Raw genomic sequence first — 23,104 nt, forward strand, 5'->3', positions numbered from 1 at the left:
TGGAGGGGTAGGCTTGGGGGCTGTAAACCTGACTCTGGGTGGTGAATGGCAACGGGAGGCTCTGCCTGGGAGAAGGGCCTGATTTATTGCCGTTGCTGTGAGAACAGGCTTACAGCTCGGGAGGCGTTTGGGAGCAGCATACGGGAGGAGGGCCACCAGCTCTGATGTCATGCAGGGCTGTGCAGCCGCTGTCTGCCGGCCACAGCCTGGTCCCCACACAGCGGCCCCACAGCTGCGGCCAGGCCGTGAGCAGGACAGACAGCCCCGAGGGACGACAGTGCATGTGCTGTCCCCCCAGTGCTGGGCCAGACGAGCGTCTCGGAGCAGCAGCCAGAGGCCACAGACACGGGTGCTGGGCTGGGTCGGGAGCCGGACAGGTGGCCTCTGCAGTGGGCGCCTAGAAGTCCAGAAGCTGTGGGGGGAGAGTGCTCAGAGCCCGCCCTGCCCTCGGCTCAGCCTGCTCGGGGACAGGAAGCAGATGCCCGGCCACCTACCAGCTGCGGCAGCACCTTCTCCAGCTGCTCCACATCCACACAGGGCAGGTCCTCGGCCTGGGCCTGCCGGATGCTGCGGACGGTCGCCTCTGCCGGGACCGGAGGGAAGTGAGCAGCCAGGCCGAGGCCGTGACCCCAACCCCCCGGCCTCAGCCCAGCAGCTCAGGAGGCCTCAGACGGCATGGGCAAAGGGGAGCCGTGCCGTGCCGGTGGGACCAGGCCAGGCTCACCTACGACGAAGACCTTGAGCAGCTGGGCTATGAGCAGCAGTGCATCCCCGCTGACTGCAGGGTGGAGGGAAACAGGTCACTGAGCGCCCTCACACCGCCCTGCCAGGGCATGCTGCCCTGCACTCCACTTCCTCCCAGGCCCCTGCAGAGCCACCTGCAGCCCCAACTGCCCTCCCACCCCAGGCTGGTGCCCCACCGCCCCAGGCTGGTGCCCACCTTTGGTCTTGTCGTCCTTGAAGTGCAGGTGCAGCAGCTTGCTCACCAGCTCCTGGGACCAACAGGACAGTGACTGGCCCGCCCCCACCTGCTACCATAGACCCCGCCGGCAGCGGTGGGTGGGAGGGTGTGATTTCTGACCCGGCCGGGGACTGTGGTGGGGCAGCCCAGGTGACAGCCGCCCCTCTGGGGCTCCGGTTCTCCAGGAATCCGGGGCAGCCTCATGCCCCCCACCCCGCACGGCCACTGGGGGAGCAGCCGTGGCCTCCCCTCCCGCAGTGGGTGGGGCCTGCCACCTGCTGGTCCCTGCGGCTACCAGGAAGGGCCAGACCCCAGGAAGAGCTAGGGCGCCCCCTGGGGGCGGCGCCAACAGGAAGCAGCAGCCGCTACACCAGTGACTGAGCTGAGGGCAGGATGGGACGGGAGGCCCTCGCCCCCGCGCCCGCCCCCCGACGCCCTCCCAGGAAGAGCCGTTCAGGGGCAGTGACCGAGCCCCCAGCTGGACGGAGCCCTGGGCTGGAGGCCCTGAGCTGCCAGGTGGGCGGGACAGAGGACAGCCCCGCGCCGTCTCCAGCTGTCATACGGGGTTCTCACAGCCCCCCGCAGTCACCCGGGCCTCGGCGACTATCCCGGGGCCAGGCAGAGCCACGATCCCGGTGATGGAGGGACCGAGGGGAAGGCGGTCCAGCGAGAAGCCCCCTCCCGGCAAGGCCGAGGCCACCCTGGGGCTGCGGCCCCCGGCGCCCCTTCCCGGTTCCAGCGTTCAGAGCCGAGCGAGCACCGGAGGCCGAGCCGCCTTCGCCGGGTGCAGAGGACCGGCTCCCGCCCTCCCGGTGACGGGCGAGCAGTTCCCATCGCCGAGGGCGCCGCGTTCACGGGGTGAGCCGTGTCGGGTGCAGGCACGGGCCTGGCCGGCCGGGGCTGTTAACGAAGCGCCGGCGGCGCCCGACTCCAGGCCGAGCTGCAGCGGGGCCACGGGGGCAGCCAGGGGTGCGCGGGCTGGGGTCGCGGCTGGATCTGGGGATGCGCTCGCCCTAAAGGGGCCTCCTGACCCCGACCCCCGCGCCCCCCACGCTCACCTTCCGGAAGCCGGCGCTGGTCCCCTCCATGGCCGCCACCGCCGCGCGCGCCCCTCGGCCCACACTCGCGCTCCCAGCCAATGAGCCCTAAGCGCGCCCCATTTTGGCCACACCCATACGCCTCCAGCCAATCATACCGGAGCGCGCACTCCTAAGCCCTGCCCTCGTCCCCCCTCCCATTGGCTCGGAGCGCGTTGCCCCGACTTCGGGCTGGCGTCCCAGCGCGCACGCCCGCCCCCTTCTCCCTCATTGGCCAGTGATGAGCACCCTTTTCTCCGCAAAGCCTTTTGGGAGTTGTAGTTCCGCCAGCCGTTCCCGGCGCACCCTGCTCTTCCTGGATACTGAGGAGCCCGCGGACCCCGCCGAGTGATGCGCGAGGTTTGGGGTCCCGAGTACGCGTGACGCCCGGCCCGGCCCCGCGGCCCCGCGCCGGCCGCAGGCCACCCCTGTCCACCTGGGGCCTCTCACCTGTAGAGCCCGTTCGTTGTCCCCTGGGAGCTGGCCCTGACTGAGGACGCTGGGGTCCGGCGCTCGCGGCGCGGAGGCGCCCTGCCGGCGGCCCGGACATGGAGGAGTTCCTGCGCTCCTACAGCCGGCTGTGCCGGGAGCGGGGCGCCGAGCCGCAGGAGACCGTGCTGCAGCGCCTGCACGAGCTGCCGCGGGGCCGGCTGGACTTGGCGGCGCAGAGCCTGACCCTGGACACCTGCAGGGCGCTGGGCGCGCTGCTGCCCAGGGAGGCCCAGCTGACGGAGTTGGTCCTGAGCGACTGCATGCTGAGCGAGGAAGGTGGGCGGCGGGCCGGGGCGGCCCGGCACTCGGAGCCCTGGCCCCGGCCGCCTCCCCCGGGCCCGCTGCGCCCGGCCCTCAAGTCCCGAAAGAGACTCCGTCCCACCCGTGTCCCCATGGACTCGTAAGGTGACCAGACGGCCCGGTTTTGGCAGGACAAATTGTTAAAAATCGAGACGGCTGGTCACCTTACCACGGAGACCCCGGAGGTTCCTCCTCTTGGCCTTGGCGTTAAAGCAGGCAGGGAGGTCCCTTCTGCAAGCTTTGGGGCAGTTGCTTTGTAACCAAAAAGCACCAGGAGAGTCCAGGGTGCCGGCGGCCTGGCTCCATGCTGGGCAGAGGGTGTGGGTTTTCCAAACCTGACACAGGATGGGGCTCCTGGCTAACGCCCTGAACCTGATCGTGTGTGGGGGCTGCTGCCTGGACCGGCTTCCCTCCCAGGAGTCTGGGGAGGTGCCCCAAGGGCAGAGAGTGACTCCCTGCCCCCTTCCAGGGGCCGCACTGCTGCTCCAGGGGCTGTGTGCCAATACCATCCTACGGTTCCTGGACCTGAAGGTGAGGGGGTGCCCCGGCGACCTGGGGTGTGGGCCTGGGGTGTGGAGCCTGTGTCTGTAAGCACCGTTGGCACAGAGCATCCCCGTGTCCTGGGGGTTCTGGGCATGTGTGTCCAGAGGGTCCCCATAAGCAAACCTAACGAACCAGCCCCAGGTGGCCTGGCCTCGCCCACCGCCTGACCAGGGCCCTGTGGGGTGTGCCCGGCCCGGACACGGGCCTGCCTCCTCCTGTCTGTCCAGGGCAACAACCTCCAGGCCAGAGGAGCTGAGGCTCTGGGAAAACTCCTCCGACAGAACAAGTCCATTCAGAGGTGAGGTGGTGCCTCCTCCCCGGCCCCCGTTCCCTGCACCATGAGGGCTGCCCCGAGGGTTCCCACCTTCCAGCCGGCTGCCCCTTTGCCGCCTGTCTGTGGGGATCAGGCAGGTACGGGTCACGCATGTGGCTCCAGACTTCCTGCCAGAGATACCCAGGCCTGCACCCCCCCCCCCGCCCCCCGGAGCCCAGGGGCCTCATGGGAGCAGGTGCCCCTCGACCCCTCCCCCAGCCTCACCCTGGAGTGGAACAACTTGGGGGCCTGGGAAGAGGCCTTCGCCACCTTCTGCCGGGCGCTGGCGGGCAACCCTGCCCTGCGGCAGCTGGACCTCCGCAACAACCAGATCAGCCACCAGGGCGCCGAGGAGCTGGCCCTGGCCCTGAAGGCCAACACCGGCCTGCAGCAGCTGGGTGAGCCCGCGCCCGCCCCCCGCCCCCTGCCACTTCCTTAGTCCCGTCCGGGAGCCGAGGGCGGGGCGGGGGCGGGGTGGGCCACGCGGGCTCCTGCCTGCTGGTGACCCCCCAGAGGAAGCAGCTCGGCCAGGCCGGCTCCCAGGTGACGAGGTGTTCCCCCTGCTCAGACCTGCGCTGGAACAACATCGGCCTCCTGGGCGGCCGGGCCCTGGCGAGCTGCCTCTCCAGCAACCGGAGCCTGTGGCGGCTGGAGCTGGCCGGGAACAGCGTGCCCAGCGACGTCCTCAGAGCCGTGGGTACGGTGCCGTTTGGAGCCGTCAGACCATAAAGTGACCGAGGCCCCGCCTCCGGGGAGGGGGTGTCCCTGGATTAAAAACGAGGGAGAGCTGCTCCTGGGACCTGCTCATTCGGTTCTTAGATCCCCCGAGGGTGGTTGCCCATTTCACAGATGGGCAAACTGAGGCAGCATGGCCGAGCTGCTTCCTCGGGAGGCATCTGTCCCCGCCACCCCTGAGTTCACGGCCGTGCATGGGAGCCGTGTGGTTGTAGGGCCACCAGGTCCGAGCCACGGCCCCCGTGGCCCTCGGCCCGGGCCCAGCAGAGCCCCCCGCCATTCCCCAAGACTCCTCGTCCTACCAGCCATCGAGGGGCCCCCCCTCGGCTGGAGCCCTGCCCAGCTCGCTCTCCCCCTCCTGCTGGGGCTGCCTAGGCCGTGCCGCCTCCTGCAGGCTCCTCCGTCCTGGGCCTGCCCCTGGGCCTTCACTCCCGACAGCAGGGCCTCCTGGCTGGTCCCTCTGCACACGCCGCCCAGGTCTTCCCAGCGCACGGAGCTCACCCCGTGCTGGAGAGTCACCCGTGGCCTTTGACCTCGGGGACAAACGTCTCTCCACGTGTGCCCCCACCCCTGCCTGGCGCCCCCCGCACCCGCGCTGACGCCTGTCCGCCCCCCGGGCCCTGGTCCTCGGCTGCCGGCCTCTGAGCTCCGGCCGGGGTGGTTCACACGGCGCCCCCCGCAGAGCAAGCCATGGAGCACAGCCAGGACCGGGAGGCCGCCGCCCGGGAGAGCCGCACCCGCACCCGCGTGCTCAGCAAGGAGGTGCGGCACCTGCGGGAGGAGAAGTCCAAGCAGGTTAGCCGGGCGCTGCCTGGCTCGGCCCCCGGCCGGCCTGGCCCCCCCGGGTGGCCGGGTGAGCAGGCTCCCGTGCGGGGCCCACCCCCTCCGCAGTCCTGCTCCTGGGGGATCCTCGCCTTCCCACCCAGCCCGGCTCTGCGTCTGCCCTCAGTTTCTGGACCTGATGGAGACCATCGAGCGGCAGCGGGAGGAGCTGGCCCGGAGCAGCCGGTGAGGGGGCCCAGGGCTCGGGCTGTGCCCCTGACCTCGGGGGCCCCGCCTGAGCCTGTCCCCTGCTCGCGGGGAAGGGTGTGGCTTGTGCTCTCAGTGGTGCCGGCAGCACAGTGCCCCCAGCCCGGTGCCTGAGGGGTGGGGGAGCAGGAGACAGGGCGCTGCCCGGGTTCCCTGACCCCCCTCTCTGCCCGAAGGGCGTCGGCCTTGCGCGTGGGGCAGCTTCAGGAGGCCCTGGACGAGAGGCACTCCATCATCAACGCCCTCAGGGCCAAGTGAGTGGAGGGAGGCCGGGGGTGGGCGGGAGGTTCCGGGCAGACAGGCCCACAGGACGGGAGGGGGCAGACACGGGCCCGCGTTCCTGCCTGTAAAGTGAAGGTGGGAACAGCTTGGAGGAGGTGAACAGCGGCCTGGGGACAGTGCGAATGGAGGCTTTTGTGAGGTGGAGGCCAGGCCTGGCGGGCTCAGGAGGGGCGGACGGCTCCCCCTGCAGGCTGCAGATGGCCGAGGCCGCCCTGGCGCTGTCGGAGCAGAAGGCCCAGGACCTGGGGGAGCTGCTGGCCGCGGCGGAGCAGGAGCAGCAGAGCCTGGCGCAGAAACAAGCCAAGGAGCACCGGCTGCAGCAGCAGGTGGGCGGGCGGGGCGTAGGCGCCAGGCCGTACATGGCAGCAGGCGGCCCACACTGGTCTCTCCCCGCCTCGCCCCTAGGAAGCTGCAGAGCGCGAGTCCAAGCTGCTCAGAGACCTGTCCACTGCCAACGAGAAGAACCTGCTGCTGCGCAACCAGGTAGAGGGGTGCGGGGCTGGTAGAGGGGTTCAGGGCCCGGTAGAGGGGGTGCGGGGCTGGTAGAGGGGTGCAAGTCCCGGTAGAGGGGTTCAGAGCCCGGTAGAGGGGGTGCGGGGCCGGTAGAGGGGGTGCGGGGCCGGTAGAGGGGGTGCGGGGCCGGTAGAGGGGGTGCAGGTCCCGGTAGAGGGGTGCGGGGCGGGTAGAGGGGGTGCGGGGCGGGTAGAGGGGTGCAGGTCCCGGTAGAGGGGGTGCGGGGCGGGTAGAGGGGTGCAGGTCCCGGTAGAGGGGGTGCGGGGCGGGTAGAGGGGTGCAGGTCCCAGTAGAGGGGGTGCAGGTCCCGGTAGAGGGGGTGCAGGTCCCAGTAGAGGGGGTGCAGGTCCCGGTAGAGGGGGTGAAGGGCCGGTACAGGGGGTGCAGGTCCCAGTAGAGGGGGTGAAGGGCTGGTAGAGGGGGTGCAGGTCCCGGTAGAGGGGGTGCAGGTCCCGGTAGAGGGGGTGCGGGGCGGGTAGAGGGGGTGTGGGGCGGGTAGAGGGGTGCGGGGCGGGTAGAGGGGTGCGGGGCGGGTAGAGGGGTGCGGGGCGGGTAGAGGGTGTGCGGGGCGGGTAGAGGGGTGCAGGTCCCGGTAGAGGGGGTGCGGGGCCGGTAGAGGGGTGCGGGGCGGGTAGAGGGGTGCGGGGCGGGTAGAGGGGTGCGGGGCGGGTAGAGGGTGTGCGGGGCGGGTAGAGGGGGTGCAGGTCCCGGTAGAGGGGGTGCAGGCCCCAGTAGAGGGGGTGAAGGGCCGGTAGAGGGGGTGCAGGTCCCGGTAGAGGGGGTGCGGGGCGGGTAGAGGGGTACAGGTCCCGGTAGAGGGGGTGCGGGGCGGGTAGAGGGGTACAGGTCCCGGTAGAGGGGGTGCAGGTCCCGGTAGAGGGGGTGCGGGGCGGGTAGAGGGGTACAGGTCCCGGTAGAGGGGGTGCGGGGCGGGTAAAGGGGTACAGGTCCCGGTAGAGGGGGTGCAGGGTCAATAGAGGGGTGCGGGCCCAGGCCCAGGGTGTGCGAGGCTGGGGAGAGCGTCCCCTCCACGGAGTGGGCTTTCCAGGTGGACGAGCTGGAGCGGAAGGTGAAGTCGCAGCAGGACCAGCTGTTCCTGGCCAGGCAGGAGCTGACCACCACGGCGGCCGAGCTGAAGATGCGGGCCGTGCAGGCCGAGGGTGGGCGCCAGCGCGGGCCTGGGGCCGGGGCCTGGGGCGGGCAGGCGGGCGGAGGCATGGGGAGGGGGCCCGAGGGGCCGGTCCATGGCTGCCTTCCCGTCCAGAGCGCCTGGACCTCGAGAAGCGGCGGTCTCGGCAGAGCCTGGAGGACGCGGAGCAGCTGCGTGCCAAGGAGGTGCCTCCTTCCTGTCATCTGGCCTCGCGCTCCCCCCTCTGCCAGTCTGGGGCCTGCAGGCGCCTCGGGGCAGCCCGATGTCCCCAAGGAACCCCCTGGCTGGGCTCCCCTCAAGCCCTTGGGTGCTGGGTGGCAGCCTTCCACCTGCCCTGGCCGACGCCAGACCCAGAACCTCCTAACCGGGCCCGGAGGGACCCCCCGTGGGGGCCGCCGCGCAGGCTGCTGAGGGCTCGGTGGCGCCTCCATCTCTGCTTCCTGAGAAGCTCGGGGCAGCCCCTGGGAAGGAACAGTGTCCCCGAGATCCCCCTGCCTCCCAGGGTCAGGGTCCCAACGGCCCTGTCCCTGCCCCCGGCAGGCGGAGCACATGGCACGCCACCTGGAGGAGAGCCAGCGGGCCCTGCAGGAGCGGGTGCAGAGGCTGGAGGCCGCACGGCTGTCCCTGGAGGAGGTGACGCAGGCGGGGCCCCCGGGGACCCCCTGTGAGCCCAGGGGGCCGGGTGCGGGGCATGGGCGCTCCCGCAGCCACGGAGGCCTCATCGGTGGGCAGAGCCGGGAGGAGGGCCGCCGGTGTCTGTGCTGCAGGAGCTGAGCCGGGCGAAGGCGGCGGCCCTCGGTGAGCGCGGCCGGGCTGAGGAGGAGCTCATGAAGGCCAAGAGCCAGGTCCGCCTGGAGGAGGTGAGGCCGGCCCGGCTGCAGAGGCAGATGGGGCTGGGGTGAGGGGCCGGGAGCTCCAGCGTGCAGGCGGAGAGCAGGCCGAACGGACCCATGTTGCATTGACACCGTGTCCAGGTGGGGGAGGAGCCAGGCCCACGGCCCTCGGCCCACGCCTGGCTGAGCTGCACTGACCACACTGTTCAAACGAAAGCTCCCTGGTCGGAGAGGGCTCGGGCATGAGCTGGGGCCACAGGCAGGCCCCGCACTCACCAGCCCGTGGCCCCTGCAGCAGCAGCGCCTGGGGCACCTGGAGGAGAAGCTGCGGCTGCTGGCGCAGGCGCGGGACGAGGCGCAGGCCACCTGCCTGCAGCAGAAGCAGATGGTGGCCGAGGCCCAGGCGCGGGGCGGCCAGCTGGGCCTGCAGGTGGAGGCACTGAGGCGGCGCCTGGAGGAGCTGCAGCAGGTAACCGGGCCTTCGGGGCCCTCCGGGGTGCCTGCCCCTTCTCCCCCCGCGCCCTCTCACCCATGTGCCTGGCAGGAGCTGAGCAACAAGGACCAGGAAAAGGTGGTGGAGGTGACCCGGGTGCGGGTGGAGTTCCAGGAGCAGAACGGCCGCCTGCAGGCGGAGCTGGCCGCCCAGGAAGGGCTGAAGGAGAAGGTGGCAGCCCTGGAGCGCCAGCTGAGAGGTGAGCCCCCCCCCCCAGGGCCCTGCAGGACCCGGTCTCCCTGGCCATAGGTGGGGGCGGGGCTGGGACAAGGTCTGGCTCTGAGAGGCGCCTATGGGACCCCAAACCCCACCTGCGTCCTCTCTGTGGCCCTCTGAGCGGCTGATGCCCCGGCACTGAGCTTCCTCCCCCCCCGCAGTGACGGCGAGTGGCCACCGGGAGGCGCTGCTGGACCGGGAGAGCGAGAACGCCAGCCTCCGCGAGAAGCTGCGGCTGCGGGAGGCGGAGATCGCGCGCATCCGGGAGGAGGAGGCGCAGAGGGCTAGCTGCTTGCAAAGCGCGGTCCTGGCCTACGTGCAGGGGTCCCCCGCGAGGGCCCTGAGCCCCCACAAGTGAGGGAGGCGGAGCCCCTAGGACAGCAGGGAGGTGGCGGCTGGTGGTGCGGGGTGCAGCCGCCCCGAGAAATCGGTGTCAAGACCATGTGCGCCCAGCTCAGCCCCCACCCCGGGGGCTCCCAGGCGGCCACGGGTGGGAGTGGCCGGCGCCCCTGCCCTGCCCCGCGGACCCACCCCGACACGGGCGCCTGACACAACGCGCGTGACGGGGGACACTGGGGGGCAGAGCCCTCCCGGCTCCCTCCTCACCCCGCATCGCCTTCCAGAGTGACTCAGGGCGTTTGAAATAAAGAACTTTTCACTTTGTGATACGTTCTGGCTCCGGCCTTCCTTCTCCATCAGCCTGCGCCCCGCTGCGGGTCCCGGAGGCCGGCTGGCCCGGGCAATGGCCTGGGCGCTGCTGGCCGCCCCCGGGGGGCTGTGACTGCCAACGCCCAGGTCCACGCGCGTCCCCGCAGGCGGGCGGCGGGGCGGGAGCGTCCCCTGGGCGGCCACGGGCGCGGACACCCCGCCTGTGCATCGCGGCGGCTGTCCTCCGGGCGCGCGGCCTGGGAGCCCCGTGCGCCGGGCCGAGCTCCGAACCCGGCGGGCGGGGGGCGGGGGCCGGGGGGCCGGGGGGCGGGGGGCCGGGCCCGGCGGGCGGGGGCCGGGGGCCGGGCACCGGGCCCGCACCCCCTCCCTCTCCGGAAGCCCGCGCCCCCGGCGGGCGCGCTCGGCTGTGTCCGCGCCCGGCGCTCGGCGGCGCTCGGCTGTCTCCGCCGCTCGGCTCGGCCCGGCGCTCGGCTCGGCTCGGCCGGTGCGGCGGGCGCTGCGGGCGCGGCGGGCATTTCTCCGCAGCTGCCCCCGCGCCGGGCCGCGCCCATGCAGGCCATCAAGTGCGTGGTGGTCGGCGACGGGTGAGTGCGGGCCGGGCGCGGGGCCGGGGCGGCGGGAGGGCGCGGCCGGGCGGGGCGGGCCGGCTCCCCGCTCCCCGGAGGCCGCCCGCCGGCCCACCTGATGCTCCGGGCCGGACCGGGCCTCCATGCGGGCGGGGCGGCCCTCGGACCCGCGGCACCGGCCGCCCTCCCTCCCGCCGCCCTCGGCCCGCAGCCCGCCCCCAGGCCCCCTCCCGGCCCGGGCGCTGCGGGTCCTGCACGCGGGCCCCGGGCCCCGGGCCCTGGGGCGGGGCGGGGCTGGGGCCGGGGCGGGGCTGCCTCGCGGCCGCGGGTCTGAGGGCCCGGAGCCACGTGCTGCCCTCCGCCCGCAGCGCCGTGGGCAAGACCTGCCTGCTCATCAGCTACACGACCAACGCCTTCCCCGGGGAGTACATCCCCACCGTGTGAGCGCGGGGCGGGGCGCGGGGCGGGGGGCCCGGGGAGGGGCGGGGGGCGGGGGCGGGGGGCGCGGGGGCCGGACTCCGGGGGGCGCGGGGGGCCGGGCTCCGGGGGGCGGGGGCGGGGGCGGGGGGCGCGGGGGCCGGACTCCGGGGGGCCGGACTCCGGGGGGCGCGGGGGGCCGGGCTCCGGGGGGCGGGGGCGGGGGGGGGGCGGGGGGCCGGGCTCCGGGGGGCGGGGGCCGGGGGGGGGGCGGGGGGCCGGGCTCCGGGCTCCGGGGGGCGGGGTGGGGCGCGGGGGGCCGGGCTCCGGGGGGCGGGGGCTGAGGGGGCGGGGGGCCGGGCTCCGGGGGGCGGGGTAGGGCGCGGGGTCTGGGGGCGCGGGGGCCGGGCTCCCGGGCCGCCGGTGACCCCCGTCCCCGCAGGTTCGACAACTACTCGGCCAACGTGATGGTGGACGGGAAGCCGGTGAACCTGGGGCTGTGGGACACGGCGGGGCAGGAGGACTACGACCGCCTGCGGCCGCTCTCCTACCCGCAAACCGTAGGCGGCGGCTGCCCCGGGGGCGAGGGGGTGAGGCCCCTGGGGGGGGGACTCGGGCCTCCTGGGCCACCTCCACTCGGCTCCTCCCTCCCCAGGACGTCTTCCTGATCTGCTTCTCCCTGGTGAGCCCGGCCTCCTTCGAGAACGTGCGCGCCAAGGTAGGGGCGGCTCCGAGGGGAGGCGGGCCGGGCGCCTGGGGGGCCCCGAGGGGAGAAGGGTCTGGAGGATGGGGGGCCTGTCCGAGGGGAGGAGGGTCTGGGGGGCAGGAGGGCCTGGGGGGCTCCGAGGGGAGGCGGGCCGGGGGCTCGCCTGATGGGACAGGGTCTCTGGCCTAAAGCCTCACCAGGCTAACAGCCCTCTGGAGGTGGAGACGCCCTCTTTGCTTGGCGTGGGTTTCAGGGCTGGGGGACAGGGTATGGGGCTGGGCAGGGTGGTGAGAGGGAAAGGGCCCCGGCTGGGAGGCCCCAATAGGCCTGGAAGCTTCCGCCTGGGGATTCTTGCTTTTTAAAATATATTTTACTGATTTTTTACGGAGAAGAAGGGAGAGGGACAGAGTTAGGAACATCAGTGAGAGAAACACTGATCAGCTGCCTCCTGCACACTCCTTATTGGGGATGTGCCAGAAGCCAAGTTATATGCCGTTAACCTGGGACCCTGGAGTCTGCAGGCCGACGCTCTATCCAATGAGCCAAACCGGCTTGGGATCTTTCTTTCTTTTAAAACTATATTTTTATTGATATCAGAGAGGAAGGGAGAGGGAGCAAAACGTCAATGATGAGAGAGAATCATTGTTCGGCTGCCTCCTGCAGGCGCCCTCCTGGGGATACAGCCCAAAACCCAGGCCTGTGCCCTGACGGGAACCGAACCCTGAACCCTTCAGTCCACAGGCTGACACTCCATCCCCTGAGCCACACCAGCCAGGGCCCGGCTGGGGATCCTTGTCCCCCACCCGGCCGAGCGGTCAGCCGGTCAGCCGGTCAGCCGGTCAGCGGGTGCCGAGTGGGTCTGGGGCCGCGCGCCTGGGGGAGGAGTCGAAGGGTGAGCCACTGCTCCCTCCCCGCAGTGGTACCCAGAGGTGCGGCACCACTGCCCCCACACGCCCATCCTGCTGGTGGGCACCAAGCTGGACCTGCGGGACGACAAGGACACCATCGAGCGGCTGCGGGACAAGAAGCTGGCGCCCATCACCTACCCGCAGGGCCTGGCCATGGCCAGGGAGATCGGTGAGTGAGCCCTCCGGCCTCGGACCCGCCTGCCTCCTCGCCCTCCTGCCTTACTCTCCTCTCCTCTCCTTTCCCCACCCCCCCCCCCACCCTCCTGCCTCACTCTCCTCTCCCCGGCCCAGAGCCCCCGCCCCCCTGCCTCACTCTCTTCTCCTCTCCTCTCCTCTCCGCTCCCCTCCCCGGCCCAGGCTCAGTCAAGTACCTGGAGTGCTCGGCCCTGACCCAGCGGGGCCTGAAGACCGTGTTCGACGAGGCGATCCGGGCGGTGCTGTGCCCGCCGCCCGTGAAGAAGCCAGGGAAGAAGTGCACCGTCTTCTAGCCCGGCCTGGGGTTCCCCCCCCCCCGTGTCTGCTGTCGTGCTGAGCTGTCCTGTGTCCGAGTCTGCTGTGGGGGTGCGGGGTTGGGAAGGCCAGGAGCATGGGGGGCCGGGGGGTGGGCTCAGCCTTGCTCCTCGGTGGGGCACGGCTCAGCCTGCCCCGGCCGCAGAGCCAGGAGGGAGCGGGGTCTCCCTCAGGCTGCAGGAGGGGGTGCAGGGAGCCCCAGGATGGGCTTCCCTGGCGGGGGCGGGGGCGGGGGCGGGGGTGGGGGGTGGGGTTCTGTCCCTGTTTTATTTTATACAATAAACGTTCTCCAGCATCTGCTGCCTCTGGCCGTCGCCCTGGTGTGGGGGGGTGAGCCTGTTCCGACGCCCCAACCCCACAGCAGCCCCGGAGGGCAGTGGGAGCCAGTGTATCTGGCCGGGGTGGAGGTGGGGGCGGGAAGAGCCCGGCGTGGGCCTGTGGGGGAGCCCTCGGGCTCCGGGTGTGGGGGGCCAGTCGGCAGTCAGGCCTGGAGCCCCGTGTGTGCGGCCCCCCCACGCTCCCCCTCCTGTGTGTGGCGCTGAGTCTGTGAGAAGTCAGGGGGGCGTCCAGGCTGAGCACCCAGCGGACCAGGAGCAGAGGTCAGCATGGCGAGGTAGGGGCGGCCAGGGGCCGGGGGCCACAGGAGGCCGGGATGGTGGGGGTGAGGCCCAGGCGCCCGGACTTCAGCCCCGGCCGCGGGCACGGCTCCAGGCAGCCCGTGACCCGAGGCCGCGGTCTGAGGGCTCACTGGCCTGTAGGGCCAGCAGCCAGGTTTTCGGGAACTTTGCTGCTTAAACAGCCATTGTTAGGAGCTACAGGAACTTCTGGAAGGTTCCAGCCTCCGGAAAGGGGGCCTCGTCTGAAGACCTCAGGCCAGGAGCCAGGCTGCCAGCGGCCTGGGACCGGCGGTGAATGGCCGTCCCGCTCCGGAACCCGTCCACCCGCCCCAGCAGGGCCCGCGGGCTGAGCAGCGGCATCGTTTATTGGGGGCGGAGGGGGCGGGGCTCACAGGGGGCGGGGCTCAGGGGCGGGGCTCAGGGGCGGGGCCGTGGGGCTCAGGTGGCCAGGAAGCCCCCGTCCACGGGCACCGCGGAGCCGGTGGTCATGCTGCTGCGGTCGCTCAGCAGGAAGAGGATGGCGTCCACCACGTCCTGCTCCTCTGCAGGCGGAGGGGGGTGAGGAAGCTCCTCCCCCCTCCTCGCCAGGCAGGCCCGTGCCCCCCGCACCCCCTCTCCCACACACACACACACACACACACACACACACACACACACCCCCCCCCGACTCACCCGCAAACCTGCCCAGCGGGATCCGGTCCAGCATGGTCTTGGCCTTCATGGGGTCGCTCCAGTTGGCCTTGCCCATGGGGGTCATCACCACCGTGGGGTTCACTGTGTTCACGCGGATCTGTGCAGGGACAGACGGGGGCTCAGCACGGCGGGCTGGGGGGCCCGACACCCAGGGATGGGGCGCCCCAGCAGGCCCACCTTGTGCGGCCCGAGCTCCATAGCCATCACCTTGGTCAGCATGTCCAGGGCCCCCTTGGTGGCACCTGTGCGGAGGGGCTGTAAGTGGGGGCCAGCTGCAGGCTGGGGGGTGAGGGCAGGGCGCACTCACAGTAGACGCTGTGGTTGGCCAGTGCCCGCTGGGAGGCCTGGCTGGACACGTTCACGATGGACCCGGGGGCCCCGCGGGCGATCAGGCCCCGCGCCACGATCTGGAATTCAGAGACGGTGAGGGGGCCGTCCCCCTGGCCCTCCGAGCACCCCCCGCCCCGGCCGCTCACCTGGGACCCCCGCCCCCCGCCCCCCGCCCGGCCGCTCACCTGGGACCCCCGCCCCGGCCGCTCACCTGGGACCCCCGCCCCCCGCCCCCCGGCCCGGCCGCTCACCTGGGACCCCCGCCCCGGCCGCTCACCTGAGACCCCCACCCCCTGCTCCGGCCGCTCAGCTGGGACCCCCGCCCCCCGCCCCGGCCGCTCAGCTGGGACACCCACCCCCCGCCCCCCGCCCTGGCCGCTCACCTGGGACCCCCGCCCCGGCCACTCACCTGGGACCCCCGCCCCCTGCCCCGGCCGCTCACCTGGGACACCTGGACCACCGCCCGCAGGTTCACGTCGAAGGCGCTGCGGGCAGACGGGCAGACGTCCGGTCAGGGGCTGGGCTGCGCCCTGGGGGTCCCTCCCGCCCGGCCCGGGGGCTCACGTGTCACAGGCCTCCTTGGTGACCTCCAGGAAGGGCTGCAGCAGTGCCATGGCGGCGTTGTTCACCAGCAGGTCCACCGGGCCCACGCCGGCCAGCGCCCGCTCCGTGGCCGCCCAGTCGCCCAGGTCCACGCACACGGGCTCCACCCCGGGGCACTGCTCATGGGGGACAGCATTCATGGGGAACGGCATTCATGGGGGCACTGCTCATGGGGGAAGGCATTCACGGGGGACGGCGTTCACGGGGGGGGGGGGGGGGGCGGCATTCACGGGGGACGGCATTCATGGGGGACGGCATTCATGGGGGCACTGCTCACAGGGGACGGCATTCACTGGGGACGGCGTTCACGGGGGACGGCGTTCACGGGGGCACTGCTCACGGGGGACGGCATTCATGGGGGACGGCGTTCACAGGGGCACTGCTCATGGGGGACGGCGTTCACGGGGGACGGCGTTCACGGGGGACGGCGTTCACGGGGACGGCGCTCACGGGGGACGGCGTTCACGGGGGACGGCATTCACGGGGGACGGCATTCATGGGGGCACTGCTCACGGGGGACGGCATTCATGGGGGCACTGCTCATTGGGGACGGCATTCACGGGGGCACTGCTCATTGGGGACGGCGTTCACGGGGGACGGCATTCATGGGGGACGGCATTCATGGGGGACGGCGTTCACGGGGACGGCATTCATGGGGGACGGCATTCATGGGGGACGGCGTTCACGGGGGCACTGCTCACGGGGGGACGGCGTTCACGGGGGACGGCGCTCACGGGGGACGGCGTTCACGGGGACGGCATTCATTGGGGACGGCGTTCACTGGGGACGGCGTTCACGGGGACGGCAGTGAGGGAGCCCTGCCTGAGGAGGGCACAGGGGGCTCTGCCCACAGGGAGGGGGCTGCGAGGCTGAGCTCTCAGACCCACGGGGGGGGGGTCCCCCAGGAGCCGGCACCTTCTTAGGGCTCAGAACCCCCGGTCGCTGGGGAGGCGGGAGGGAGGTGGCTGCCTCTGGGCCGCTGGGAGCTTGGGGACCAGCCCCCCAGAGCTCACTTCCTCCTGCCCGCCCGCCCCGCCGCCTCGGCCCGGCGCCAGGCGGCCATGTCTGCTGCTTCCAGCCCGGAGGCGGCCTCCCGGAGGCCGCTCGGAGCCCGGAGTCTGCGCGCTCGGCCCCGCGGCCGCCCCGCCCGGTGCCCGCCGCCCGCCGCCCGGGGCCCGTACCTCGCGGACCAGGCTGTCCAGGTCGCCCTGGGTGCGGCTCACGGCCACCACCCGCACCCCCGCCGCGTGCAGCGCCCGGACCGTGCTGCGCCCGATGCCTGCGGGGAGCGGGGAGGGGGGCCGGGCTCAGGGGGGAGCGGGGAGTGCGGAGGGGGGAGGGGAGCCGGGCTCAGAGGGGAGCGGGGAGCGGGGAGCGGGGCTCAGGGGGGAGCGGGGAGCGGGGAGCGGGGAGCGGGGAGCGGGGAGCGGGGAGCCGGGCTCAGGGGGGAGCGGGGAGCGGGGAGCGGGGCTCAGGGGGGAGCGGGGAGCGGGGCTCAGAGGGGCCCCAGGCAGCCTCACCCCGCCCGCCGCCCCGCCGCCCCGCCGCCGCCGCACCTTTGCCCGCCCCGGTGACGAGCGCCCGGCGCCCCGCGAGCCCCAGCTCCATGGCGGTGCCGAATGCGGCGCCCGGGGCCGGGCTGCGCTCCGGGCTGCGGGCGGGGCGGGGCGGGGCGGGGCGGGCGATTGGCCCAAAGGAGGGGGCGCGGCGGGGCCGGTGGCGAGGCCCCGCGGAGCGCGAACTGGGACCGGCAGGCTGGTCCCGCCGCCTTGTCCTGAGCGGAGACCACGGTGGCCAAGCCCGGTGTGGGGGTGACCAATGGGAACGCGGGGCTCATGCTGCTTTTTTTTTTTTTAATTTAATATTTTATTGATCTTTTTACAGGGAAGGGAGAGGGAGAGAGAATATGAAACACCGACCAGCTGCCTCCTGCACACTCCCTACCGGGGATGTGCCCGCAACCAAGGTACATGCCCTTGACCAGAATCGAACCCGGGACCCTTGAGTCTGCAGGCCGACGCTCCATCCACTGGGCCACACTGTTTGGGGCAGGGTTAATGTTTCTTGTTTTGTTTCCGAGAAGTTTGGCCAAAGGGATCACAGCCGCCGCCGCCCCCCCCCCGGACCTCTGGGGATGGGGGCGCTCCGGGTGCCCGGAGGGGGTTTGGGCTTCCATCAGCCGGAGAAGAGCCGGGTGCCTGGAGGCTCGCTTTAGCCCCAAAGGGAATTGCACCCCAAATCTCCCCTGCCAGCCCCCAGGAGCCAGTGTGGCTCAGCCACTGGGCATCGGCCCAGGAGCCAAGAGGCCACGGTCGGACTCGGAGTGGGGGGTGCAGGCTTCATCCCATGGGGGTGCAGGAGGCGGCCGATGGATGGATCTCTCTCTATCCCTCTCCCTTCCTCTCTCCCAGATCCATCGGAACGTGTATTTGTAAAAGCTCGTGTAGGCCAGGAAGGAACAGGAGGATTGGGGAGGGCGCCCCGGGGGCGCTGCACGGGGGGCCAGACACGTAGACTGGCCCGGCACCCCTGCCCAGGCCGGCCAGCCTCCCGGGGCGGCCGGGGGTCTCCCCTCCGCAGACCTCCGCCTCCGCGGGCAGCGGCCAGACCCAGGCGCCGGCCTCCGGGAAGGGAAGGCGCCTCAGGCCGGCCTCGTCCCCCGCCCTCCGGCGGCCACAGCGGGGGTGGCGGTGGGACCCGCTGGCTTCGGACACCATGGGAGGTGACGGGAGCCCCATCCCCGCCCCTGCGGCCCCGGCCCCCGGGGAAAGGCCTCCGTTCACTTATTCCGGCAAATGGAGCCCAGCCACGGCGCCGGGGGCGGGGCCTCGGCAATGAAGGCGGGGCGTGGGCGGGGCTCTCACTGCGGGGATGCAGGCTCCCCGCCCCAAGGCCTCGCCTCTTCACCAGCAACACGCTGCTATTTTCTCTTAAAAAACAAACCAGCAAAAAAACCAACCCCTGCCGAAACCGGTGTGGCTCAGTGGATAGAGCGTCGGCCTGCGGACTGAGAGGCCCCGGGTTCGGTTCCGGTCAGGGGCATGGACCTTGGTTGCGGGCACATCCCCGGTAGGGGACGTGCAGGAGGCAGCTGGTCGATGATTCTCTCTCATCGATGTTTCTAGCTATCTATCCCTCTCACTTCCTCTCTGTGAAAAATCAATAATATATATATATAAACCCTTTGTTGCAAACTTAGGACTGTCCCTATTAACTTTCTTTTATGTAAGTAATTTGTAAAAGTTTCGGAAAAAACTTGCTTTTGCTCATTTAATTTTGAATAAAAGCTAAATTCATAACAAAAAAAACCAAAACAAACAAAAAACCCAACCCCTGGTCCCCGCCGGCTGCCACTCACGTGCTGTTCTCACCCACCTCCACCTCCTCCTCCAGCCCCGCAGCCGGTCGGTCCGGCAGGTCCCTCGCAGGCCCCTGCCTCCCTGCCCCGCGCCCTTCCTGGGCCGGGCACACAGTCCCTCTGGCCCGCGGAGAGGGGCTGGGAGGCCCAGGAGGGGCGGGCTGCGGGCGGGAGCCAGTGCCGGGGAGCAGGGCGGCCTAGGGCTGGGCCTGGACAAAGGTTCTTGGGCTCAGAGTCCCTCCTCGCCCGGGAGGAAGTTGTTCTGGTGAAGAGGTGCTCCAAGCAGGCGCGGCCCTCGGACACTCCCGGCAGGTGCAGGCCGAGGCAGCGGGAGGCCCAGGGACGAGGGCTCCCAGGGACGGGCCAGCCCTTGGGTGCTCCCGCAAGAGGCCCCTCTCCAGGCGGCCGGGCACCCAACACGCCAGAGACGGAGCCCTGGACGGCGGCCCCACAGGCCAGGCCTGGCCACCCAGGGCCCGCTCCCAGCCCGGCTTTGTCCCTGCAAGTCCTCACTGCCCACCCCACACAACGGGAGCTGCAAGTCGCTTCCGGTCCCATTCAGGCCCCCGAGTCGCCGCCGGAACCCCGAGCTGTCCCGCTGGTGCCTGGCCCCTTGGCGAGGGGGATGCAGGCCCCAGTGGGACCTGAGCCCCGAGCCTGTCTGGTCACGGCCGGGCTGGGAGGCGACGCCCTGGGGAGAAGCTGCCAGCTCCTCCCAGGACGAGGCTGGGCAGGAGGGGGGCCCCAGCCCCTGAGGCCCCCCCTCAGAGGGCCGTGTGGCCGGGGGCCCGGGGCCTGGGTAGGGGCTGCGGCTCAGAGCCGCCCTGTGGGCTGGGCTGCAGGGGTGGGGCCTCCCCGGGAGGAGCCAGGAGCTCCCTCTCCATCCAGACAAGGAGCCAAACAGAAAGTAACAATCCGACTTTTATCCGCTTCTGGCAACAAGGCACAGCAGGGGGCAGTGCGGCGCAGGTGTCCTCCGGAGGGGGGCGCCCACAAAGGCTCCTGTCTCCCGGCCCGGCCCGGAGCGCTGCGACGAGGGCTGAGGGCTGAGGCAGCGCGGAGCGGCCTCTTCAGGCCCCGGGAAGGGGTCTGGCTGAGAGGGACCTGCCCGCGCGCGGGCCCCCGGCACATGGCCTCCAGCCGGAGACCCCAGAGCCTGGCTGGTTGGGCCCAGCCCTCGCCCGGAGCCGAGACGCCCCACTGGCAGAGCCCGGGGCAGGGAGGGCCTTCCCCCAGGAACCCGCAGGGAAACCTCGGGGACCCACCCTGGCCCCTGGCCTGGAGCCGCTCCCCAGGGCCCAGCTACAGGGAGTCACCGGAGGCAGGAGGGGCAGGCTTCATCCCACAGCCACCCCCTGGGCCAGGGGTCGAGGGTCACCGAGAGGCGAGGTCGCAGGACACCAGTCCGTGTCCGGGTAGAGGAGGCAGTGGACGGACTTAAACCTGAGAAAGGGGACGTGGAGTCAGGCCCAGAGCGCCTGCTCACGGCCCACGTGCCCCTCGAGCCCCCTCGAACCCCATACCGCGTGGGGTCCTGCTGCAGGCTGAAGCCTCCGGCCACGCTCACCACGTTCCGTGGGTTCTCAGGGCCCCCGTAGCTCAAGGTCACCTGGGGGGGGAGGGGCTTACGCTCCGCCCACCCCTCCAGCCCCGCCCCCTCTGGGTCCGGGCGGGAGGGCGGATGGAGGACTGGTCTGAAGGGTGATGGAGCAGCGGGGCCGGAGGACAGCTGTGCCCCTGCCCCAAGCCACTCACTGTCCCGGGACCTGGCCTGGGACCCCCGTCCCCACGGCCCGGACCGTCACCGGGTCAGCAATGGTCGCCCCGGGAATCCGGTCCCCCCACACCTGGACCCCCGGCCGCTCCAGATCCCCCGTCCTTGCTCCTGGGACAGCTCTGCCAGGCCCTCCTGCCCCGCCCGGGCCCGGCCCCACCTGCCGGAGCACCGCCTGGGGTGGCAGCCTGCGCAGGTCCTCCAGGTGCGAGTGGAACAGCGGGCTGTGCTGCAGGCGGGCGCCCAGCAGCCCCTCCACGATGTAGCCCACCGTGCAGTCGTCCGGCAGCCGCACCCGCTCCGCCGTGCTCATGAAGCTGCCCAGGCTGGGGGGAGGGGGGAGAGGGGCGGGAGATGGGATGGGGAGGGGGGGTCAGGGAGAGTGGTGGCGGGAGGGGGCACAGGAGAGGGGGGTCAGGGAGAGGGGGCGGGGGAGAGGGGGCCCCTCACCTGGCCCATGGGCTCATCTTGAGGGCAAGGCCTCTGCTGAGGCAGAAGCCAGCCCCGCCGGTCGCGAACCAGAACTTGACCGTGGTCACCTGGGGGGAGGGAACTGCCCATCAGAGCGAGTGTCCCCCTGACTCTGCCCGACACCCGGGCCACCAGAAGCCGCTCCCTCACAGCTCCTGGTCCGGGCAGCGGGCTCCCGGCAGGGGGCAGGGCTGAGGCCGCCCAGCGCCTCGCACCGGCGTCCTGGCGGGCTGCTCCGGGCAGGTCCCCCCTCTGCTCCGGGCAGGTCCCCCTGGGCAGGTCCCCCCCGGCTGCCCGCTCCGGGCAGGTCCCCCTGGGCAGGTCCCCCCCGGCTGCCCGCTCCGGGCAGGTCCCCCTGGGCAGGTCCCCCCCGGCTGCCCGCTCCGGGCAGGTCCCCCTGGCAGGTCCCCCCCCGGCTGCCCGCTCCGGGCAGGTCCCCCCCGGCTGCCCGCTCCGGGCAGGTCCCCCTGGCAGGTCCCCCCCGGCTGCCTTCTCCGGACAGGTCCCCCCTCTGCTCCGGGCAGGTCCCCCTGGGCAGGTCCCCCCTGGCTGCCCGCCCGCCCGCCCGCCCCGGCTCACTGTGCTGCCGCCGTGGCCCCGCTCCGTGGCCTCGATGGGGTGGTCCAGGCTGGGCCGCCCCAGGTAGACGTCCTGGCTGGGCGAGAAGGAGGACAGCAGCTGCATCAGGCCTTCGGGGTTCACGTAGTTGTCGTCGTCCACGTGGCAGAACCACCTGGGGGGGGCAGTCTCAGCGGGCGCGGGAGGGCCCGGCTCCCACGGGTGAGCACCGGGAGGGCCCGGCTCCCACGGGAGGGCCCGCTCCCACGGGTGAGCACCGGGAGGGCCCGGCTCCCACGGGAGGGCCCGCTCCCCACGGCGGCCCCACGCACTTGCGCCCGGACGCGATGAACTGGTCATACTCCACCGCCATCTTGCAGCACAGCGCCTGGCGGGTGTGCGCGGCCGAGCAGTTGGTGTTGACCACGTGGCTGCCTGGTGGGGGAACGGAGGGTGAGGGCAGAGCCGGGCTCCACGAGGGCAGCGTGGCTCAGGGGCTGAGCATCCACCTAGGAACCAGGAGGTCAGGGTTCGATTCCCCGATTCCCAGTCAGGGCACGGGCCTGGGTTGTGGGCTCCATCTCCGGGGAAGGGGGGGGGTGCAGGAGGCAGCTGATCCATGATTCTCTATCATCGTGGATGTTTCTAGCTCTCTTCCTCTCCCTCTCCGAAGCCAATGAAAAAGTCTTTTTAGAAAAGTGGCTGTGGCAGGTTTAGTGTCTTGCTCTGCAGTGGGTCCACCCACAGCCCTGGTGGGGCCTCACTGGCTGACCCGCTGCTGGCCTCTGCCCCCCCCCCCCCCCCGGAAATGGCCTGAGCTGGGACTGCTCTGACGGGTGGGAGACTGGGAGTGGGGCTGGGAGCCAGTGGTGGCCCCGGAGCTGTGTCCCCGGAGCCATGTCCCCGGAGCCATGTCCCCGGGGCGGTGTCCCCGGGGCCGTGTCCCCGGAGCCGTGTCCCCGGAGCCGTGTCCCCGGAGCCGTGTCCCCGGAGCCATGTCCCCGGGGCGGTGTCCCCGGGGCCGTGTCCCCGGAGCCGTGTCCCCGGAGCGGTGTCCCCGGACCGGTGGCCCCGGGAGGCGGTGTCCCCGGAGCCGTGTCCCCGGAGCGGTGTCCCCGGGGCTGTGTCCCCCGGGCCGTGTCCCCGGGGCCGTGTCCCCGGAGCCGTGTCCCCGGGGCCGTGTCCCCGGGGCCGTGTCCCCGGAGCCGTGTCCCCGGGGCCGTGTCCCCGGAGCCGTGTCCCCGGGGCCGTGTCCCCGGAGCCGTGTCCCCGGGGCCGTGTCCCCGGAGCCGTGTCCCCGGAGCCGTGTCCCCGGAGCGGTGTCCCCGGAGGCGGTGTCCCCGGATGTGGTGGCCCCGGAGCGGTGTCCCCGGAGCGGTGTCCCCGGGGCCGTGTCCCCGGAGCCGTGTCCCCGGAGCGGTGGCCCCGGAGGCGGTGGCCCCGGAGCGGTGGCCCGGGAGGAAGGGCGGGCTGGGAGGGCGGGATCTGCCTCCCGCCAGGCAGTGACCCTGAGCAGGTGACACCCCGCTGGGGTGCGAGACTCACCCGCCTGGAGCTGCAGGTCCGGGTCGTCCCCATCGGTGAAGATGAAGGTCTGCGGGGAGCGGGGAGACCAGCTGTGAGGGGCGTGGTGCGGGGGAGCGGGCCGGGGTCCGCCGGGGGCACCCCAGGTCCGGGGCCGGAGGGGGGCGGGGTCCCGGCCCGGCGGGCGCACCTGCGGGCGGGCGCGGGAGATCCAGGTGCGCAGCAGCAGCCGCAGGCGCGGCCCGTGGTTCCGGCGCGTCGTCTTGACGGCGATGAAGACGTCCTCGGGCCGCAGGCGGCGCGCGGGGCCGGCGGCGGGCGCGGCCGCGGAGGCGCGGGCCGGGGCGGGCGCGCGGGGCAGCGGCAGCGGCAGCAGCAGCAGCGCGGCCAGGGCGGCGGCCAGCGCGAGGCAGGCCCGGCACAGCGCCCCCCGCGCGCGGCTCATGCGGCCCGACCGCCGCAGC

At 72.3% G+C, this 23,104-nt stretch overlaps 5 protein-coding genes across 14 annotated transcripts; 2 read left to right on the plus strand and 3 right to left on the minus strand.

Annotated features, from left to right (window-relative positions):
* Positions 1-65: 65 nt before the first annotated feature.
* Positions 66-2,117, minus strand: CENPX (centromere protein X). 2 transcript variants are annotated; one of them, XM_036412401.2, is made up of 5 exons: positions 2,020-2,117; positions 941-992; positions 725-778; positions 495-583; positions 66-412 (listed from the first exon to the last, which is right to left on the minus strand). In XM_036412401.2, the coding sequence occupies exons 1-5, from the start codon at positions 2,047-2,049 to the stop codon at positions 398-400; spliced, it is 240 nt and encodes a 79-aa protein (XP_036268294.1). In that variant the 5' UTR covers positions 2,050-2,117; the 3' UTR covers positions 66-397. The 2 variants fall into 2 exon arrangements, with proteins under 2 accessions (XP_036268294.1, XP_045428287.1); XM_045572331.1 differs by having other exon boundaries at positions 941-1,013; positions 2,020-2,077.
* A 156-nt stretch (positions 2,118-2,273) lies between these two features.
* LRRC45 (leucine rich repeat containing 45) lies at positions 2,274-18,916 on the plus strand. 3 transcript variants are annotated; one of them, XR_006739909.1, is made up of 18 exons: positions 2,298-2,805; positions 3,299-3,360; positions 3,600-3,670; positions 3,905-4,083; positions 4,254-4,382; positions 5,103-5,215; positions 5,370-5,428; positions 5,626-5,703; positions 5,922-6,057; positions 6,137-6,214; positions 7,293-7,404; positions 7,509-7,579; positions 7,935-8,027; positions 8,162-8,254; positions 8,523-8,696; positions 8,772-8,919; positions 9,098-9,345; positions 18,900-18,916. XR_006739909.1 is itself a non-coding variant. In XM_036412233.2 (17 exons), the coding sequence occupies exons 1-17, from the start codon at positions 2,586-2,588 to the stop codon at positions 9,292-9,294; spliced, it is 2,013 nt and encodes a 670-aa protein (XP_036268126.1). In that variant the 5' UTR covers positions 2,300-2,585; the 3' UTR covers positions 9,295-9,581. The 3 variants fall into 3 exon arrangements, 2 of the variants coding, with proteins under 2 accessions (XP_036268127.1, XP_036268126.1); XM_036412233.2 differs by lacking the exon at positions 18,900-18,916 and having other exon boundaries at positions 2,300-2,805; positions 9,098-9,581; XM_036412234.2 differs by lacking the exons at positions 4,254-4,382; positions 18,900-18,916 and having other exon boundaries at positions 2,274-2,805; positions 9,098-9,581.
* On the plus strand, positions 10,025-12,790 carry RAC3 (Rac family small GTPase 3). 2 transcript variants are annotated; one of them, XM_036412379.2, is made up of 6 exons: positions 10,025-10,189; positions 10,540-10,611; positions 11,031-11,148; positions 11,244-11,306; positions 12,212-12,371; positions 12,560-12,790. In XM_036412379.2, the coding sequence occupies exons 1-6, from the start codon at positions 10,155-10,157 to the stop codon at positions 12,688-12,690; spliced, it is 579 nt and encodes a 192-aa protein (XP_036268272.1). In that variant the 5' UTR covers positions 10,025-10,154; the 3' UTR covers positions 12,691-12,790. The 2 variants fall into 2 exon arrangements, with proteins under 2 accessions (XP_036268272.1, XP_045428280.1); XM_045572324.1 differs by lacking the exon at positions 10,540-10,611 and having other exon boundaries at positions 10,061-10,189.
* Positions 13,689-16,684, minus strand: DCXR (dicarbonyl and L-xylulose reductase). 4 transcript variants are annotated; one of them, XM_045572310.1, is made up of 8 exons: positions 16,512-16,682; positions 16,137-16,234; positions 14,917-15,071; positions 14,772-14,837; positions 14,330-14,457; positions 14,200-14,264; positions 14,002-14,119; positions 13,723-13,871 (listed from the first exon to the last, which is right to left on the minus strand). In XM_045572310.1, exons 1-8 carry the CDS (start codon positions 16,561-16,563, stop codon positions 13,768-13,770), a joined length of 786 nt encoding a protein of 261 aa, XP_045428266.1. In that variant the 5' UTR covers positions 16,564-16,682; the 3' UTR covers positions 13,723-13,767. The 4 variants fall into 4 exon arrangements, with proteins under 4 accessions (XP_045428267.1, XP_045428269.1, XP_045428266.1 ...); XM_036412354.2 differs by having other exon boundaries at positions 14,330-14,429; positions 14,795-14,837; positions 16,512-16,680; XM_045572311.1 differs by lacking the exon at positions 14,200-14,264 and having other exon boundaries at positions 13,689-13,871; positions 16,512-16,684.
* A 300-nt stretch (positions 18,917-19,216) lies between the features above and the next one.
* Positions 19,217-23,100, minus strand: RFNG (RFNG O-fucosylpeptide 3-beta-N-acetylglucosaminyltransferase). Of its 3 annotated transcripts, none has more exons than XM_036412323.2 (8): positions 22,831-23,100; positions 22,662-22,710; positions 21,449-21,551; positions 21,138-21,291; positions 20,538-20,626; positions 20,248-20,413; positions 19,837-19,922; positions 19,217-19,756 (listed from the first exon to the last, which is right to left on the minus strand). In XM_036412323.2, the coding sequence occupies exons 1-8, from the start codon at positions 23,083-23,085 to the stop codon at positions 19,651-19,653; spliced, it is 1,008 nt and encodes a 335-aa protein (XP_036268216.1). In that variant the 5' UTR covers positions 23,086-23,100; the 3' UTR covers positions 19,217-19,650. The 3 variants fall into 3 exon arrangements, with proteins under 3 accessions (XP_036268216.1, XP_045428241.1, XP_036268215.1); XM_045572285.1 differs by having other exon boundaries at positions 21,138-21,329; positions 21,415-21,551; positions 22,831-23,085; XM_036412322.2 differs by having other exon boundaries at positions 21,138-21,329; positions 21,406-21,551; positions 22,831-23,085.
* Between the last annotated feature and the right edge of the window lie 4 nt (positions 23,101-23,104).

This window comes from Pipistrellus kuhlii, unplaced genomic scaffold, assembly GCF_014108245.1.
Source record: "Pipistrellus kuhlii isolate mPipKuh1 unplaced genomic scaffold, mPipKuh1.p scaffold_m20_p_44, whole genome shotgun sequence".
Classification (NCBI taxonomy): domain Eukaryota; kingdom Metazoa; phylum Chordata; class Mammalia; order Chiroptera; family Vespertilionidae; genus Pipistrellus; species Pipistrellus kuhlii.